Here is an 18,391-nt window from a genome sequence, read left to right on the forward strand (position 1 = left end):
AGCACTGCAGTCATCACCTACCGCTGAAGATTTAGGGCTAGGCAATCTCCTAACTCTACAGTGACACCTTAATCATATAATCTCCCCGGCACACTACTTGCAAATTTTAAAAGTACTGTAGTGCTGAACTGCGATGATAAGGACCTATGCTGGAACTCGCAAACTCCTCAGGCTTAAGTTCTTCTTCCCCTTTCCAGTAACAAAAACATTGTATTTGGCTACAGTGACATCTATGAAGCCCCTGGGTAAAGCTCTCAAGCAAATTAGCTAACACGGAGTCAGCAAGAGTACAAAGAATACTATTTTATTGATCATGCTCTGTTAAAGTTCACCAACTTGTTCCACTTTCATGAACAGAAACTATGGATGAAATCATTTGGAACTGGAAGACTTGAAAGCCCATGTCTGCAAAATTTACTTGCATGGAAGTAAACAACCGCACATGAACTGAAGTACGTGCAGAATTGCATCCAAGCACTAATAACCCGTTAACGATTCAAAACCTCACAATTCACATGTGAAATAAAGTTTATTCAGGAAATCAACGTGACTGATGAAGAACACAGGAATTTAATACATTCAATTTCCTGTGCATGGAAAGAATGGGTTGCATGCAAGCAATAACACTTGCTAAGGAACCGAAAGATAAAAAGCTCAAAATTCCAGGGTAACCACTTCATTTGGTGAGAAAACACCCTGAATTAGCAATGTAATACACTCCAAATTCGTCAAATACAGAATGGGAACTGAAACCACTAACATTCCTGTTTGCAACCTTGGAACACAGGAATTCTAAAGACTCATTGTGGCCCAGACACCTGCCAGGATTAAGTATGTTTAAATCTGTTTATAGCATTTGCAACCTACACCTCAGCAACAGATGCAATACTCACCAGATCATTCAAGAATGTCTTGGTTTTTAACTTTTCCAACTGTCTAAAGAATTATTTACAATCCTGTTTCACTACCATGTTTTGATTTTTTTTTCAATTAGACACCTTTCACAGCCCAGTCTAAAAGAATACTCAACTTCTGATTCAGTGTTTTCAGTCCCAGTCATTGCACTATAAGTGACAATTATTCGGTCTGTAAACTTCCAAAGAATGGCACCAGAAAGGACAAATATAGGTTTAACTTGTAATTATTTTTCTCTTCAACTCATTTTGTAGCATGCTTATGACATTTTTACCAGGCTAGCACATTAGCATAAAACTGATTAAGTGAAGGGATACACGTGCTCCCATGTTTTAAAAGCATCCCTGTTGCAGGAATACAAAATAACTGGGCTGAATTGGTCAACGACTCTCCGTCAGCTAAATTCCGTGTAAAATTAAGTACTCTCAAAACAGCCATGGAAGTCCTCTTAAAAACAGATCAATTTTAATTAGTGGAAGAAAAGCTTAGGAAGAAATATATCCCCAGCTTATTTCCTAAAGTACTGAATAATCTTCACGCCACGGAGCTTTAAGTCCCCACTCTCCAACGCAGGGCACTTCTGTTTATTTCCTCTGAACCAGCACGTCTCACTGCAAACCCCGGCTCCCCCCCGCCCCCCCCCCCCCCCCCCCCCCCCGCCCCGCGCTTCAAGGCCCCGGGGGCTCAGCCCGTGAGGCGGCCGCGGCCGTGCCCGCGCAGGGCAGGCCCCGACGCGCCGGGACCCCCCTTCCCCTCCTCCGCCTCCCCCGGGCCCCGCGCGGGGAGCGGCGGCCTCGGGAGCCCCCGGGCACCCCGGCGGGCAGCGCCCCGCCCCCGGCCCCGGCCGCCCCGCGCCGCCTCGGTCCCGCCGCCATTTTCTGCGCGGCCGCCGCTCGCAGGAGCCTGCGCAGGGCGGGGGCGGGGGGCACGGCAGCGCTGCTCGGGGAGCGCCGCGCCAGCGCCTTCCTTCCCCGGCGGGGGCGGCGGGGCCCGCGGCGGCCCGGCCCGGCCTCCCGCTGCCCGCCGGGGCGACCCCGGCGCCCTCCCCGCCCGGCCGCCCGCTGCCGGGGCCGGCACTTACGCGGAAGAAGCCCGCGTCCATCTTGCCTCCTCCGCCTCCTCCTGGCCGCAGCGCGCTGCCGTCCCGGCGTGCACCGCGCGCCGCGAGCCCCTCGCACGCTCCTGGCGCTGAGGAGGGGGGAGGAGAGCGCGGCGCGCCTGCGCGCAGCACGATCGGAAGGGGGCGAGGGGGGCGGAGCCGGGCGCTCCGCAAAGGCTCTCCGGCGCCCGCCGATTGGCGGATGCGGGCACAGAGGCCAGGTAAGCGCGCCGGAACTGGCCAATCGGAAAGCGCGACGTTCCGGGGGCGGCTGTGCGGGGGGCTGTGGAGCTGTGAATCCTCTTCTCGCGAGACATTGGCGGGGGGCGGGGCGGGGGCGGTTCCCAGGGCCCAGCCCCGCCCCAAGGCAGCGGCGGGGCCGGGAGGGGGCGCGCGGGGCCGGCCGGAGCCCACCAGCGGCGGGAGCCCCACACCGGCCGCTCGTCCTCAGCGGCCCGGCGGGAGAAGGCCGCGTACGGCAGGCCCGGAGCTCGCCCCCGGCAGTTTCCGGGGCTCGGGGCCGGCCGCGGGGCCCACAGGGCAGACGGCAGCCTCGCCGTCCTGTCACGGCGCCGCCGGCTCACAGCGCCCGTTCTCCCCAAAGGCTTACAAGATCTGTTTTGTTTTCTTTTAACAGAGCAATTTCGCGTAGCAGCTCTCAGCGTTTTGCTTTTTTAAACAGGTCTGCGTGACGGCGGGCCTGCACACAAAGGCACCCAAAGGAGAGATTTAAAAAACACCACCACCCCAACGGGAAGGCGGCTGCCTGGGCAGGGCAGGGCACACGGGGCCTCGGGCAGCTCCTGTTTCAGGACAGGGGCAGTGCGGGCTTGTTCCTGGAAAGCCTGAATCCAAAGCGCGTTACACGCGTGTCACAGCGGTACCGCGGTGGAAATGCGGTGCCGTGTGCCCTTAGGCTGAGTTGGCCTGGTCAGCAGAGACTCGGGATCACAGTATCACAGTATCACAGATTTCTAGGTTGGAAGAGACCTCAAGATCATCGAGTCCAACCTCCGACCTAACACTAAGTACTCCACTAAACCATATCGCTAAGGATTGTGCTGATATCGCTAGGGATTGTGCTGATGGAGGCACACCGGGTGGTGGGGACCTCCCAGGCGGTGCCAACCAAAGGCAGATGTTACTGGTAGAACAGCACAGTGAGTTTTCCAGGTTGAGCTGTTAGTGTGGGTAAGGCAGGGATTATTCGGCCAATAGTAGTGATTACCAGTACAGAATGGTTTATGGAAGTATTGTGTGTTCCGCTTCAGTGAAACAAGGTGAACTTCGTTGTTACGAAATTCTATAAATGGAAAGCAAACAATTTGTGAGAAGCAGGTCTGCCTGATAATGTTAAAAAGATAACAGCAAGATGAGGTTTAGCTTTTCTAAAGATCCGGATTTGGATACGATAGAACATGCTCAAGAAACAGCTTTAGATGTTCAGAAATGGAAGCAGGAGGCCAGCTCCTCTACAAAAATTCCATTGGCTTCTGCAACCTCTTCTGAATTATTATATCAATTATTCATGCCACCAGAGTAAGTTACAGAACTTGGACAAGTAAAATATTTACAAGGTTCAGAAACTTCACAAACAGCTGTCTTAGTATTTGGTTTGAAATTCAAACTGTGCTCAAGTTTCATTGAAGAAATTGCAGAGTAATTGAATTAAGTTTCTGCACAAAAATAAGTTAGTAAAAATAACCTGTTAAAGAGATGTTTTCACATCTTGGAGAAAAGTACATCAGTGTATCACTCCTGTCCCTTACCACTTTACTCTCAGAATGGTCAGCTTCGTTTTGGTGCTGCATGATTTAAGAACAGTAACTGTTCGAGGGGGTCATGACTTGTGACAGCATTGAGAAGAACAGCAAGGGAACTGCCGCAAGACAAAGAAAAGCTGCTTTGGGCCGCAGGTTCTCTGTGACTCAGTTTGATGAGTAACCTCTCTCTGCAGCTCCCAAAAAGGAGTTCAAATACCCTACTAAATTTTACTGTGGTCTGCAAGCAGGCTGGAGCCCTCTAATGGTCACAGTAGCTTAGAGCTAACCTCTGGGATTGTCTAAACGTAAGAGAAACTTAATGCGATAAATCCAGACCGTTACTGCTGTATTTGCTTCACACTATGTAGCCGGTCAAGTGCGTGATTTCTTACAATTCAAGGTGTATCTGTCAAAGAGCGGAGCTGTTTCTCCATAAAATGGGGTTTCACTCCTCGTCTTCCTAATACTATCTCTCCCGTCTGCCAGTGCTTCAGGGATGCTTTGATATGCACACTTGAGACAATAAGCCACAGAACGTCTTCACAATGCCACTGTGTGATCAGACTCAGTGGGCTGTCAAATATCCTTGGGAATTTCTTTGGTGCATTACTGTACACCCACAGCCATCACACTTGCAGATCAACATCACTTTCAAATACTTTCTACAAGAGCAGAAAAAATTAAAACTATTTCAAGCCTAGCCTGCATTAGGGGACAAACATTTCAGGATGTTTTCAAGTTGTAGAAAAGTAGTTGCATAAACCCTCACTTGCTTTATAGTGCCTTTCCATCTTTACTTTTTGCAATTAAAGAACTTCTCAGGCTCTTAGTCTAAATACTCTAATGCAACAGCAGTAGTGAACCTAGAGCAGCAATCTTGGCATGAAATTGAAAACCCTTGGACATACAGTTCATCTGGAAACAGACAAGTTACCAAGTTTATAGAAATGTTTCAAAAATACTTGAAAATAAAAAGTAACTTTTCTGTCTAAAACCATACATATGCGGTATTAGAAACACAAAAGATAACTAAAGATAAATACAATTTTGCTACTTACAGTTTTGCTACTTCCCATGCTATCCATCATGTATAAAATAGGCTACAAACCTGTTTCACATAAATCTTAACAAACCCAGGTTCAACCTGAGTTGCAGCTTGCATGTCCAAATTTTTCTTCCATTTATCATCAGTCATTGCAGAATAGAAAAAGCTCAAATTCTGAGTAAGCAAAAGCTCCACAAAATATGAGTTTGCACCATTTCTTCCAATGAATAGGCTTGGCCTATTTTGTCTTTCTGTACCCAGAGCTCTGTAAGAAGGCTCATTGCATTTCTCATGGGCTGTATGCCTTCACCAGTTGATTTTCATCATACAGAAAGTGTTCGGATTGTTTAGTTCTCCTCCCAAAGAGAGAAGGCAGGGCTAATTACAATCTATAGACACGGTAACAGCTATCACTGTTCCCAGTGCAGTGTCACTTTGCTGTGAGGCCCAGGTCCACGTGAATAAGAACTCCAGGTCTTTTCTCTCACAGGAGGACACGTGTTCACAGTTGTCTGCTCTGCATGTGGATGTCGACAGGTATGAAAGTCACTGCAGGATGCTGAGTAACGCTGTCGCTGTTCTGCCCTAAAGCAGGTGGCATTGCTGTTTTGGTACTCTTGGGTTCCAGCTCCCGCTTCACTCTCATGTGTCTGTAAAGGAAAAAATGAAAGCATCATCAGTGCTGGCACTTGTTGTGGTGTCTCCCACGATAAGTATTGGGAAGATTCCTGCAGAAGCAGGTTGGCTGAATAGCCATTGGGAAGTTAATGTAAACCGGGCTTTCATTCCGAAGGTACTAAATGGCAAGTCACTGCTTTTAGAACACACACAGGTCTAACCCAATGCCTTGAAACTGAGAAACTGAGCTCTGCTCTGGCAGCCTTGATGCTCACAGCAAACTTCTCCTATGTCAACAGAAGTCCCCTAAAACGAATATCCATCAGGTGCCCTCTGTCAAGGACCTATTCTGCTTCCTAGCCATTCAGTCACAGACACTGACCATGAGATTCAGGTAGCATCAACCAAGTACATTATGGTTTGGATTCTCCTTGAAATTTTCAGCAACAAATAATGAAACGGTCTGTGAGATGGGAGCACACCTGACTGATTTTGGTTCATCCTGCTTTGCCTTACTGAAGTATAGAACTCAACCACATACCTGTTATACGTTTTCAATATGAGCAGAACCACTGTAAAAATAATAATTACTCCTACTACGATGGCAGCAACTATTGCTCCAGAACCTAGCAGGGAAGCAGAAAGGAAAAAGGTCTTATTTAAAAAGTTATCGCTGTACTGTTTGAAATTTGCTAAGTTCAAAGGTCCATTTTAAAAAACTACAGGGAAAAAAAATCATTTCTCTTTGTTACTTTTTGTTCAGTGGAACAGTTTGGGATACAAGCATTTGGGAGGCAAGGAAGGAAGAGGAGGGTTTAGCTGAGAAACTGGAGCACCCAGGTACTGCATGAGAACTGGAGTATACAAATAACTGTTCTCTTTTTCTCACGTCCTTTCCTCATGTATACTTAACAAATACGAGAGAAAATGAAAACAAGTTTGGACGTCACTACTGATCTAATCAAGGTACGGTAATTACAGTACAAAAAAAAAAGCCACCACCCCACTACTTTTCTTACTTTGATAAAGACTTTGTTCTTGAGACTTTGTGGTCACATTTAATGAGAACTGAGTATTATTGATCAGTGGTGCGGCTGTCGTCATCTTGATTGGGCTACAGAAGAAAAAAGAAGAGTGATTTCATCAACTATGATCACTGAATTGTGCTACCAATATTTCATTAATTAGACAACTGCCTATTAAAGATTCTGAGTGCTATTTACCTTCTATTGAGGGGTTCTTAATATTTTTTTGGTGGTGAAAATCTGTCCCTGTGGAAGTCAATGGAAATTTTGCTACAATCTAGACTTGAGCAATGCACCTTAACAACGTACACTGGTCAGTGTTCATAGGATAAAACAAGATACCCACACAATGATGCATTGTTACCCATAGATTACTGATGTTACAAATTTTTTGGACAAATATGTACATCTTAAATGCTTTAGGATTTTAGATTGTCATACCAGGTTATGAGATTCAGGTCACTGAGAAAATAAGTGAGCAAATCAGGGTTTAAGGGGAGAAAGAAAGTATTCAACTTCCCTGCCCCAAGCCTCCATTGCAAAGTTGATTTATAGAGATGCTTATCTGTGAAGAGTTCTGTATCCGATATTCAGCAATATAAAGGAAGGCAAAAAAGACAGGTTTTCTGTTAAGTTATTGCTGCCAAGTGATGTAAGGATACTTACTGGTAGGAATTACAACAAAATGAGAGATTTTCATACCAAATATCAATAATACCTTAACAAAGCAGGAGGAGGTGAGAGAAGAAAAACAGTTTAATTGCCTAAATTGAAGCTCCAAACTTACACGGCAAACAACTGCTATCCCACAACACAAAAAGAAAAAAAGGCAACACAAGTGCGACAGTTTGCTTTGTGTTTTGGGAAGTAACCTTACTCACACCAGCAACAGACCATTGCAGGTCTGTTACTGGAAGAGGACAAGCCTGCAAGTGGATAGCTGAAAATACACCTGTTTCTGTATTTCTGTAGGGTAAAATTGTAGATCTAGAAAGAGCAGTCTGTATCTTTACTGATTTTATAAGTGTTTCCCATGTTTTCTAAATGTGACTAGTAACCTTAGCTACCAAAAGAATCCTTCAGAATCCTTCATGGTGTGAATACCACTTCAAACAGACCTCTGAAACCATTTCAGCTCCTAGCTTCAGAGAGCTAATACCCTCAAACTACCAACCGAAAATTAAATTATTTTTCAACACCTGGTACTGAATTTGAGTTTCCTGCTTCAGATGCTGCCCGGTATATTCACCAAGCAGGACTCTGCCCTACCCTCTGTTATACTCCAGTGGGATATTGTGGACCTGTGGCATGTCCTTAAGTAGCTTTAAGTTTTACAGAGCACACAGTATAGAATAGCCAGAAAATGAAGTAGATAGAAATTAGGAGTAAAAAGAACTGCAGATCTGCAAATCAGCCTCCTAAGACACAGCCAGATAACTAGTTAACTACTGAAAATACCAATTCACAGCTAACGCGTCTACTCTGCCTTCTTCCTTTCCCCTTTATTAAGCCTTTCCTAAAGGTTACTTCAAAGTAACATCTATCAAATAAGATTAATTTAGTCACAAGGTACAATTTTGGGAGGCAAAGAAGATATGACTGTGATTGCTCTTCACAGGCAGGGTTTTGTTTCGAGGCGGGGAGGAGACCAGTAGCTGTGTCAACACACAGTGCATACTTTGGAGGCTCCATTTAATATATGAGGAATGAGAGATCAGTAACAGGCAGGAAGGAAAAAGCTGATGTTTGCTTGGGTATGAAAGATTAGAGCTGCAAGGTTGATTCAGTCAAATACTTCGATCCTCCTACGTTCAAAAGGGGTTTGAGATTTTTTTCTTTTAAACTAAAAAGCAAAAATAACTGTCTCGGAATCTGTAACTGGGTCATTCTCCTCTGACTGAATGATTCCTTTGTTTAGCCAATGCCAAGTTAATACAGCAACATGATCATCTACTGTCCTCGTAGATCTTTCCATGCTAAAAGAAATATTTTGTGTTGTTTGCTCAGCCTTATTGTATAGCACAGTGAAATGATTTACACGCGCCTTGGTGGAACCTGTGAGAAGTCACCAAGTGCTGCTAACAGCGCTCTCCGCAGCTGTTTCCCCAGCCGATCCATGTGAAATCGCACTGGTGAAGGCTGTACCACACACAAGCCCAAGTTGAAGAGACTCGCCGTTGCATTGTAAGCTGGAGAAAGCTAAGCAAGTATTTTGGCTATGGACACAATACAGAAAAAGCCATGTCCAACTTCCACTTTGTTGCTCCTGACTAGGAGAACACAAATTCCAAATTTAAAGCAGCATTTTTATCTTCTCTGACTACCAAAATAAAAATCCCAAATAAAGGTGGCTGAATATTTAGGTGTTAAGCCCTCCAGCAGTCACACTTCATAACTTCCATCTGGTTCAAGCCACCTTGGTAATGGCGAGCTATTTGTGCATGAGTCACCTACAGCCATACAGTTGTCGTCGTCGTCAGTGAAACAGCCTGCTTACAAAAAGGATGAATTTGTCTGACAGGTTGTAACAGTCTTAAGATGCAAAATGAAAAATGCAAAAAATCTTTTTTTCTGCATTGTGTATTCTATAGCAACTGGAAAGGTCTGAGGTCTGTATCTCGGGTCAGGATGGGAGGTGCCAGTCTTCAGTTCTGCTGCTTTACCTCCAGCTCCATTCCTCACCCGTGAATCAGCAGGGCTATTTACGCTTGCCCAAGCCTGCCTTGCAAGGGTCAAGGATGCAGCAAAGTCCAGCGAGGTCCATGGGAAAATACCAGTTTCAGGGTACTGCAGACTGGATCCTACTCTGTTTAGAAAAACATTTGGAAAATGAAGAGTGCTTAATAGAAGCTGAACAACAGGGGAGAAGAAATGGACTTTGCTACGGCAATTGCAGGACATTCTTTCTTTATGACACAGTATGTACTTCCCCTGTGCACACACACCTGCCCTAGTTTTGGAGAACCAGTAATTCACACACAGCTCTACAGGCGGGTGGGGGCACACACTGCTGGTTATTTTTGCATCCATGTAGTAGGGAACTGGAAATATTTCCACAGAGTTAAGCTTTGGCATTTTTCCACGTAAAACACCTTTACAGATACAGCGTATAGGTTGTTTTGGCAAGTGGTAGCAATGCCCCCATTTATAAGGCCTTCCTGCCTCCCCCTGTCCTGTTGAATTTCAGACTGAATGGCCATGCTCATTTACAGCAAGGGCAGGATCAGAGCTGAGCTGCCAAGTGGTTCCTGCCACCTGGCACTTGCAGGAGAGGGGTAACAGGGAACAGAGGGGCTTGTTTGAGTTTTTCCATAAGAACTGGACTTGAAGAGCTAACTTCCTGCCAGGGAAGGCAGGTGCTGGTTAGGAAGACACACAAATTCAGCACTTTGCCACTCAGAAAAAGGTGGTCTTTGCATCAGGCTGTGTGGCAGGCTTTAAATGAAATACAAAATCATCTATTATGTCTCCAGCAGGAGTTTTGAATCAAGACGTAGTTTCAGCCCAGGATCTTAATTACAGAAATATTTTATCCTTTCACTGGCACTGCTGCACTGATAGCATCTTATACTGTGTCCAAACACCAGCTGAAAAACAGATGATTTTCCCCTCCTTAGACCCAGGTCTAAGGAAGACCGTTGTCTGCCACCACTGCTGCTCTGGGACTTGATTCTCTTCTCTTCTCAAAAGCGTTAGCAGGGCAGGGTCAGGTACTTACTTTTAAAATTGCATAAAACAGTAAAGAATGGGACAACAAAGCCCAGCATTGGGTTGCTTATTTTCTGTTTTTCTTAACATGCTGGCCATGACAGCTGCTAGGAAAGGGCATGTTCTCTGCCAGCCTGGAAGCTGAGCTGTTCTTTCAGGTCCTCTTGCAGCTTCAGATGAGTGGGTCTGAAGCAGCGCTATGTGTGAACAGCCTGAAGTAACCAAAGTCCCTATTTATTTGAATAATACTAGGGTGCTAGAGTTGGGTGAGGAGAGGACAGTCAGAGGTATAAAGCATTAATTAGAATAAACAAATGCCAAGATGTCATCTAAGAAGCCCAAGAGGCAGTCAAATCCTAATAAATAAGGGTAGAAGTTCTACTACATTAATGGTTTACATGCCAACAGCTGATTGAATCTCAGATTCATTCTCTCTTGCAAAAAGAGCAAATCGCAGAACCATCATTATACTTTATCCTGCAAAAGAAGCAGGTAAGGAGTCAGCTACCATCCACGTCCCCCGTCCCACTGCTGCAAAGCTTGGAGCTTTGTGCTAAGGCACATCTGTCTGAGGCTCAGCTCAGCTCATACTCCTTCCAAAGCCGTCAACCTAATATCTGTGGGAAGCAGCAAGCTCACTCTCGTCCAAGAGAGAAGTTAATCCTTCTAACGAAGTTCAGAGTTTTCTGCTCTTCCTAAAAGTAACTAGGTTCAAGAGCAAGGACCTGGCTTGTGAGCAATCGCCGGTGCAAGTAGCTGTTTTTTTCAGTTCTGCTCCTGCCTCTGCAGGCAGCCTGGCCAGCCTGGCAGCGTCAGCCCTTACAACAAGGTTTGCCTTGTTTAATCACGGTGAGTGCCTAGTGGTTGGAGCTTGAGCGTTTTATTGTTCCCAATTATGCTCTAACGGCGGGGCATGGGGATCAATTGAGCATTCATGGCACAGCGCAGAAAGGAAATAGGCTTATATTTAAGAGCCACAAACTCAACTTCAGCTCCCCGTAAACTGACAAACCACCCATCTGCAAGCCAAACAGATGCTACTGCCAGGTCAGTCATGTGCTACCGAGCTCATGTTACAACAGCATAAGCCATGAGAACTGGGAACATTGCCTGGGTTTTGAGGCAAACTGTAATTTCAAAAAGCAATAAAAACACAATGTGCTTCAGTGAGACCTGAATGTGCCTGAACTTACCTTGCAAGGCTCTGAGAGGGAGGAAAGGGGGAAAAAAAGCAAGTTCAAACTGGCTAGCAGGAGCTAAGGCATAAACGTGGCCTCAGGCAAACAACACGGCTCTGTATTGAGCATGTGTATTAGCACATGTCCCGATGTCAGACCAGCACCTTTATATACGCATTTGTCTCGGGCTCTGGCACGAGCTCTCCAGATTTAGCTGTTGTTAAAACACATATTAAAAGCACCTCATTTACTTGTTGAGACAAAGTTACTCAAACTACAGGCAAGTCTACTGTGCAGTAAGAGCACGAAGGGGAAAAAAAAAAAAAAAGTCTACTTGTGTGGCTTCTATCTCAAGAAGCGCTGACAGCCCTCTCAGCTCACCTGGTGGACAAGAAGTGAGGAACTGAAGACAGGTCACCAGAAAGGAGTGCCCTTGTTTTGAAAGGCATGCCTGGAAATTTGAACCAGATAGACTTTATCATTGACTTGTCCAGCAGCAGTATCTAAACCTGACTCCAAACTCTGTGTTTCCCAGTTCTAATCTCCTGCCTTAAAATGCCGGGCCACACACACTTCTCCTTGCCATGTGTGTAAATGCAAGTGTTTCAGCATGTGCGAAGCCTCAAAGGAGCCCAAAGCATACCTGAGCTCCCCAAATGTAACACAGTTCAGACCCTTTGCTTACAGTAAAGTGGCTCTACCCACTGCACACTGATAACATCCCACACACTGTGCATGGGCTATGGAGTACTCAAGTCGGGGTGCAGGAGGAAAGGATACGTATTTATCAGTTAAATATTACCCTGAAAAACTGATTCAGAAAGAAGAAAAATGCCTTCGGGCACCACTATGAATACCAAGGTAGGAATGACTCACGGGAGGGGGTGAACGAGTCTCAGGGTGACAGAAATTTTAGAAACCATCAACGTGTGCACTCAGATGAAAAGTAAGATTGGGTAAGAAGAAAATTAATCTGAAATGAACCCTCTGTTATCAGGCTGGCAGTCATCAACAGCAACATGTCACGCAGCCCTCAGATCATACTACCTAGGAGTTTGTCTCTGCTGCTAGGACAGTGGTGTTCAAAGAAGCCCCAGCAAACTGCATGTTGGTGAGAAATGTAATGGATCTGGACAAATAAACCACAGAAAAACAACTTGCCCTTGAGCACGGTCTGCCTCCAGTCTTGCAGCAGAAAGTCAACCCTGCTTTGTAAGTGTTGCTCTAGAAGTGGCCCTGTTATTACTGGACTAATTTCAGCTCTTCAGCAATATCATTGGAAAACTCTCTACAGAATTTCATAGTCCTGGAGACCAGAATTAAGCTGATTTTTGCATGCAACAATTGTGCAGCTCCAAATCCAGCTCCACGGCAAAGCTTCTCTGGCAAGGAACAGGGAGCGATGTTTCTCAAGAGTGACATCCAGGTAGATCTTCTGACTCTGCTCATCACAGTCAAATTACGCAGAAGGAAAATGCCTACTCCAACACGAAGCTCAAGCTATTTGAGTTTCAGCTGCAGCCCAACGATGCATGTATAGAGCTGGGTTTCCACACCAGAGTTCAAAAATACATTCCAGATACAGTAATGCTTTTGCAGAAATGATTAACAGGCTGTAGACCTTGCAGGATGTGCCATTTAATGAAAGGCTGGAGGAGTTCAGGAAATTACACTGTTGTAGAAAGCCTCTCTCATTTCTTCTGTCCAGGCATCTGCTTTACTCCAGTCAAAAATTGCATAAATGCTCCAAAGCCCAACACAGGGAATCGGGACTGATACTGTTAGCATGGGAATTGCAGCATTAACTCTTTGATTTAAGCATCAGAGACAGGCATCTCTCTCAAAGTTCACATCGCTGTCTCTTGCCATATTAAAGGAAATATCCCAAGTAGTTCCCAATTAGAAAGGAGAAAAACAGAACAAAACAAAACAAAGAACACACACACACACTAGACACCCAAGGGATTGTGGTACGATAAAGGAATTCCAGCACAGAATAAATTGGTTTAATTTAGGGCCAAAGTTTTCACTGTTTTTGGAAATGTAACTTTAAATGAAGTATGTGATTACAATCACTTAGAAAATGAAAAATTTCCACGACTTCAAGTGATCAACCTCCCTGATTCCTACAGTCTAACCTGCTTGACTGAATTGGTCTGAAGCCTGTGCTTATGTCCTGCAGCGAAAGGTGCACTTTCTGCATGCTCCCTATACAGCTCCAGAGCTCCTCAGAAATGACAACACAAAAGATCGCTTGGGAAAGAAAAAGATGACAGCAACAGAAAATAAAGGAGCATTTCCCTCCTAGTTCAGAGCTGGATAAACCGGTGTCTTGTTGTGGTCTTGGACCTTTGAAACGCCACGACTCCGGTCAGCTGAACTACCTGCTAAACAAAACATTTATTTTCGTTCATTGAAACATGTCACAGAAACGCCTTTTACCTGTTCTCACAGAGACAAACACCTGGGCCCAGAAAGAAGAACGCAGACATCCCAAGTGCACCTCCCGCATCCTCACCAGCCCACCCCTTACTCCTGCACGGAGCAGGCGAGGAGGAGCGAGGGGGGGGCGCCGGGTGCCTGCTGCGCACCCAGGTCAGCCCTGCCCCCGGGCTCTTCCACCCACACTTCCATCGGTGGCAGCTTCACAGAGGGAAATGTAGACCTTCTTATGGAGCCTTTCGGACCTTTTGAAATAGGTATTCCAGCTACACTCTACCACAAGTAGAAGTCTGCTGAGCCAAGGACACAGTCCAGACAGGCAGGACCTCTGCCACCATTCAGAGGATCTGTAGCCAGGCCTGGCACTTGTTCAGTGTGAACAGGCAGAACAGGAACACTCGGGAGGACCTTACACATCAGCTAGGAATCTGGAGAACCCAGAGGTGAAGAGGAAATGGCAGGAGAGAGGAGCCAGAGTGGGAAGAGGAGCCCATACCCATTTTAGGTGTGACGATGGGCTTGGAAATCCTGGGGTTCGGCTGCACGGTGCGGCCACTGTCCCCAGCAAGTTGATGTCCTGCAGGTGCTGAGCTGCACTGGGCAGCCAGTGTGTACCTTCAGGGCAGAAAGACTTCACCAGTCTGTTTTACAAGAGACTAGGCAGCAGAGGCAGATTTCAACACACTTTTTAAAAACAGGTCAGGGGATGTTGATGTGCTTGTTGTTTGCTGAGTAGATTGAGTCTGACAGCCTCCTCTTAGTCAAATGTTAACAGCAGTACAGACAGGCATTTCATCAACATGCTGAAATACCTTCCTCTAACAGAGAGTTAAAGCACCACCATGAAATAGGCCTGGACAGAATGTGTTCACACACGTGGTCAGAGTGGCTTTGAAATATATAGCATATCCTCCACCTTCTTTCCCAACCAAACTGAACCATGGCTGGAGTTCAGTACCATTCCTGAGTGATTTGCCCAAGTCAGGACTGGGTTCCCAGGCTAGAAAGCCACATCTCCCAGTTCTGATACCACTGCACACCTCCCTGGCCAGTCCCTTCTGTTCTCCAAGTTCTTTGATGCCTGCAGGCAAGTCACTTACCCAATGGCATGTACACTGGGAACAAATCCAAGAAGGAATGCAAACCCAGATGTGCTCCTCAGGCACCCCTCACTATGTCCAACAGAATCAGAGACATGAACACAGCTACTTCGGAATCTACCTTACACTGAGATTCACATGGGACAGAGCAAACACCAGCTGCTCATGCGTTGATTGCACAGCCAGCTGGATTAAGTTCGCACCCTAAGCTGCCTTTCATGTCAGAGATCAGCTCCCTGCATTTATCGGCACAAACCGTAGCACATGGATCAACACACGTCCTGTTTGCTGGCAGAAGGGTGTTCTTTTTTCTTTACTTTACAAATACATTTGCTAGGTCAAGAGTTTCGAGGCTTCCATTACAGACTAGTAAGCATGTAGGAAATTCTGTCTTTCCAAGTAATTATCTGGGTTTCTACTCTGCTCCAAGCAGAAGCACCAAGCAGCTGTGCAGCACACAAGGCCATGGCACTTCGGAGCAGCACAGCAGAGGATGGGCAGGACAAGTCCTCCCAGTGCTGCTGCAATGGTCTGTGGGCTCATTTCACCCACCTCAGCCTGAGCACTGCAAAATCCCACCCAAAAAATCACAGTCTTTGCAAGCACACAGCTGGGTGGTTAAATGCTGATGTTAGGTACGGTGATTTAGGCGTTTGGTCCAAGGGTCTCCATCTAGGAGGCTGTGATAAAGGTGGAGCCCCCTTCCTCTGCCCACTCCCCCAGACTGCCACGTGAAGCAGCTGCATTAACCCCAAAGCCTGTTAGGGGGATGCCTGACTCATAGCTAGCCCTTCGCAGCTGACCATGAGGAAGCACCACGACTGCAGGGGCGCTGGAATTACGTTATGCTATAAGTCTGCTGCTCCATGGAGGTGGTTGTGAAAACATTAAGTTATGTATGTCAGTGGGAAACTGGATGACTCAGACATCCCAGCAGCTTTTTTTTTTTTCTTCCTGCTTTTCTCCTCTGTGATCTCCATTCATGCTTCATATCATCTCTCCCTGCAAGAGGTCTATCTGTTTTGGTTGCATTTCCCGATTTCTGTGATTCTCAATAAAGGCAGCACAGTCATTGCCACCACACTTTTTTCTTCTCCCCCATGCCTAATGGTAGGCCAGGTCACGGTTAACTTGCCAGCCCTGACCAAACCCCCTCCCAACACAGTCGTGTGTCAGCACTTTTGATCCCAGCCTCGCACAAAGGCATGAGAACCCAGCACGAGAGTTATCACCCCTGGGGAGCAAGAACTGCTTTGGGCAGGTGCCAGCACCCCGCAGGGTGTTCAGTGTTTCTGGATTTACCCTGTGAGCACAGTAGGCGTTGATTTGAGAACAGGCGGCTGTAGGCTCTCAGCATACCACTCACAGGCTTCCCCAGCTCCTTTGTGCAGTAAGCTTCCTGTTCCCAACTGATTCACTGTTTATTTTTCACTATTATTCACTTATTCACTATTGCCATAAGTAAAAAGAATTTATTGCAACTAACAAAAGTCACCTTCAGTCTCAGCAGGCAGATAGGAGCAAGGCTGGACAGAAAACCTTCATGGCTTACTGCAAACAGGGGAGCCAAGTCTACTGCCACTTGTGGATTTGAGTTTTAGGACTGTTCCTCTGCCTGCAGCTAAAGTATGCAGCACAAATGTATGTGGCTTCCCAGCTGCAGGACTGTGTCTTCTGCAATTCAGACTGTTCTTCTACCAAAAAATGCCAAGCTCAATACTGTTGCAAGAACCTCTGCAAGTTTCACATCCTGAGTATTTTTCTATATTAAAATACATTTAACACTATTAATAGCTGGCAACTCTGTTCGCTTTGCAGACAGCAGAATGAAAGCGGTCACAAGATTTCTTCAAGTACTGCATATGCAAGCTTGTTGAATTGATGACACACATTCGCCTCTTCCAAGGGCACCGTGCAGATAAACCCGCAGCTAGTGCCATACTTTACACCTACACCCCGTCCCGGATCAGAGACTTTCAAAGCTCTTGGCAAGCACTCTGTTTCAGCCTGGCACCCAGCGCTGTTACCTGTCCATGCAGCAAGACAGCAATCCTCAGCGAGCCACGAAGTCACTGACTTTGTCTTCTGCTTTCTCGTCACTAGATCAAATCCTTCAGCCCAAACACTCCACCAAGCGCGATGTATCAGGTTAGCTGAGTTTGTTTACAAAACGCTACGCTTCTTTAGCAAGGACTTCCTAGGGCATCACGTACGTTAATCACCATAAAAACCCAGAAATCGCGATCCTCCCCTGCCAGCGCCTGCAGCGCGCTCCCACGCGACGGGCGCGCGGCGGGTCCGCTCTGCGCTGGGGGCACTCCGCGGGCCGCCACGCCGCGCTGCCGGCTTCCAGCGGCACGCTGCATACCAGCCTGCCAGCCCTTCCCGACGTGTCCTCGGCAGGTTTTGGAAAAGAAACAAACAAAAAACCCACCTCGATGATGGCGCTGGGGGGAGGGTGGCTGTCAGGACAGGAGCTCGGGCATCTCGGAGCCGCGGGGAGCAGCCGCCGCCGGTCACCGGCCCCCGGCGGCTTCTCGCGGACGGGCCGGGCCGGGCCGGGCCGGGCCGGGCAGCGCCGCTGCTAAAGCGGCAGCCGAGCAGATCGGCGGCGGCTGCACCGCGTTTCCTTCTGCTTTAAAGAGTTCCCAGCGAAACGCCTCGCCGCAGGGACGCCTGCTTTATTCGCTCGCTCGCACGCCCGGAGCAGCCTCCCCGGGGGGGCTCCGCGGTGACAGCGCCCAGCGGCGGCAGCGGGGCAGAGCCGGAGCCGCTCCGGTTTGTGGGGAGCCGCTCGGGTCCGACCCGCTCCGGGCAGCGATGGGAGCGCCGCAGCCGGAGCCAGGCTACTCGCGGAGGACGCGGCAGCCTCTGGGTCCTCCCGGGGCCATCCCCGCGGCCCGGCCCTGCCCGGCTCTCCCCTCCCCTGCCGCCCCCCCTCCCTCGGCCGCCGCCCAGGCTCGGCCCCCCGGCCCCGCTCCCCGCCGCCCAGCCGAGCCCGGGGTCGGGCGGTGCCGCCGCCGCAGGTGGCTCCTCCGGCCGGGCCCGGCCCCCGGCGCCGCCTCCCTGCTTCCAGGCTTCCCTGGAGATGAATCTATAAACTAATGTTTTTTGGTGGTGATTTCAATCTGTGAAACGCCTCCACTCGAACCTGTCTCTGCTTTGTCACGCGGGCAACAAAGTCCAGGGTGAGGGTCTGGGCTGGCATCTTTCACCTGCACTTCTGGATGAGCATGAAACTGACACGAGACAACCAGGAACGTTAGCATAGAGCCAAGTCCTATGACGTTTAGAGCTTCCCTTTGGGGACAGTTCAAGCAGAGCTGGTGCACCTGTCAAGATGAGTTTCAAATGCATGATTTATGCCAGCTAAGAGAAATAAGGATTGCTGCAGACCCCCCTCCACACCTTGATGCAGGCAAGGACTGCCACTGAACCCGATGGGGGGCAATACGTCGCTCTCCCCCGCTGTTTCTCACCCTAGAAATCCGTGTGCGT

At 47.7% G+C, this 18,391-nt stretch overlaps 2 protein-coding genes across 23 annotated transcripts in view; both read right to left on the reverse strand.

Moving 5' to 3' along the window:
* SRRM1 (serine and arginine repetitive matrix 1) overlaps window positions 1-2,155 on the reverse strand; it is an 18,013-nt gene extending 15,858 nt beyond the window's left edge. For 8 of the 18 annotated variants that reach the window (XM_080566934.1, XM_080566930.1, XM_080566933.1 and 5 more), the window contains exon 1: window positions 1,997-2,155. In XM_080566934.1, coding sequence (XP_080423060.1) covers window positions 1,997-2,017 — 21 coding nt within the window. In that variant the 5' untranslated portion in view covers window positions 2,018-2,155. The remainder of the gene's footprint in view (window positions 1-1,996) is intronic. The other 10 variants (XM_080566919.1, XM_080566920.1, XM_080566935.1 and 7 more) reach the window with 6 other exon arrangements.
* A 2,534-nt stretch (window positions 2,156-4,689) lies between these two features.
* Window positions 4,690-18,285, reverse strand: NCMAP (non-compact myelin associated protein). 5 transcript variants are annotated; one of them, XM_080566969.1, is made up of 6 exons: window positions 17,328-18,284; window positions 16,921-17,090; window positions 9,148-9,271; window positions 6,460-6,554; window positions 5,982-6,066; window positions 4,690-5,472 (listed from the first exon to the last, which is right to left on the reverse strand). In XM_080566969.1, exons 4-6 carry the CDS (start codon window positions 6,542-6,544, stop codon window positions 5,325-5,327), a joined length of 318 nt encoding a protein of 105 aa, XP_080423095.1. In that variant the 5' UTR covers window positions 6,545-6,554; window positions 9,148-9,271; window positions 16,921-17,090; window positions 17,328-18,284; the 3' UTR covers window positions 4,690-5,324. The 5 variants fall into 5 exon arrangements, with proteins under 5 accessions (XP_080423095.1, XP_080423096.1, XP_080423094.1 ...); XM_080566970.1 differs by lacking the exons at window positions 9,148-9,271; window positions 16,921-17,090 and adding an exon at window positions 6,664-6,711 and having other exon boundaries at window positions 17,328-18,285; XM_080566968.1 differs by lacking the exon at window positions 16,921-17,090.
* Between the last annotated feature and the right edge of the window lie 106 nt (window positions 18,286-18,391).

The sequence above is a fragment of the Anser brachyrhynchus genome (genome assembly GCF_964034855.1).
Source record: "Anser brachyrhynchus genome assembly, chromosome: 24".
Taxonomy (NCBI): domain Eukaryota; kingdom Metazoa; phylum Chordata; class Aves; order Anseriformes; family Anatidae; genus Anser; species Anser brachyrhynchus.

Excerpts from the sequence above, each read along its gene's own strand:
- NCMAP (XM_080566966.1), bottom strand. Across the intron at positions 6,067-6,459 it reads AGAACAAAGTCTTTATCAAA|GTTCTGGAGCAATAGTTGCT; the intron begins GTAAGAAAAGTA and ends CTTCCCTGCTAG. Across the intron at positions 5,473-5,981 it reads ATATTGAAAACGTATAACAG|ACACATGAGAGTGAAGCGGG; the intron begins GTATGTGGTTGA and ends TTTCCTTTACAG.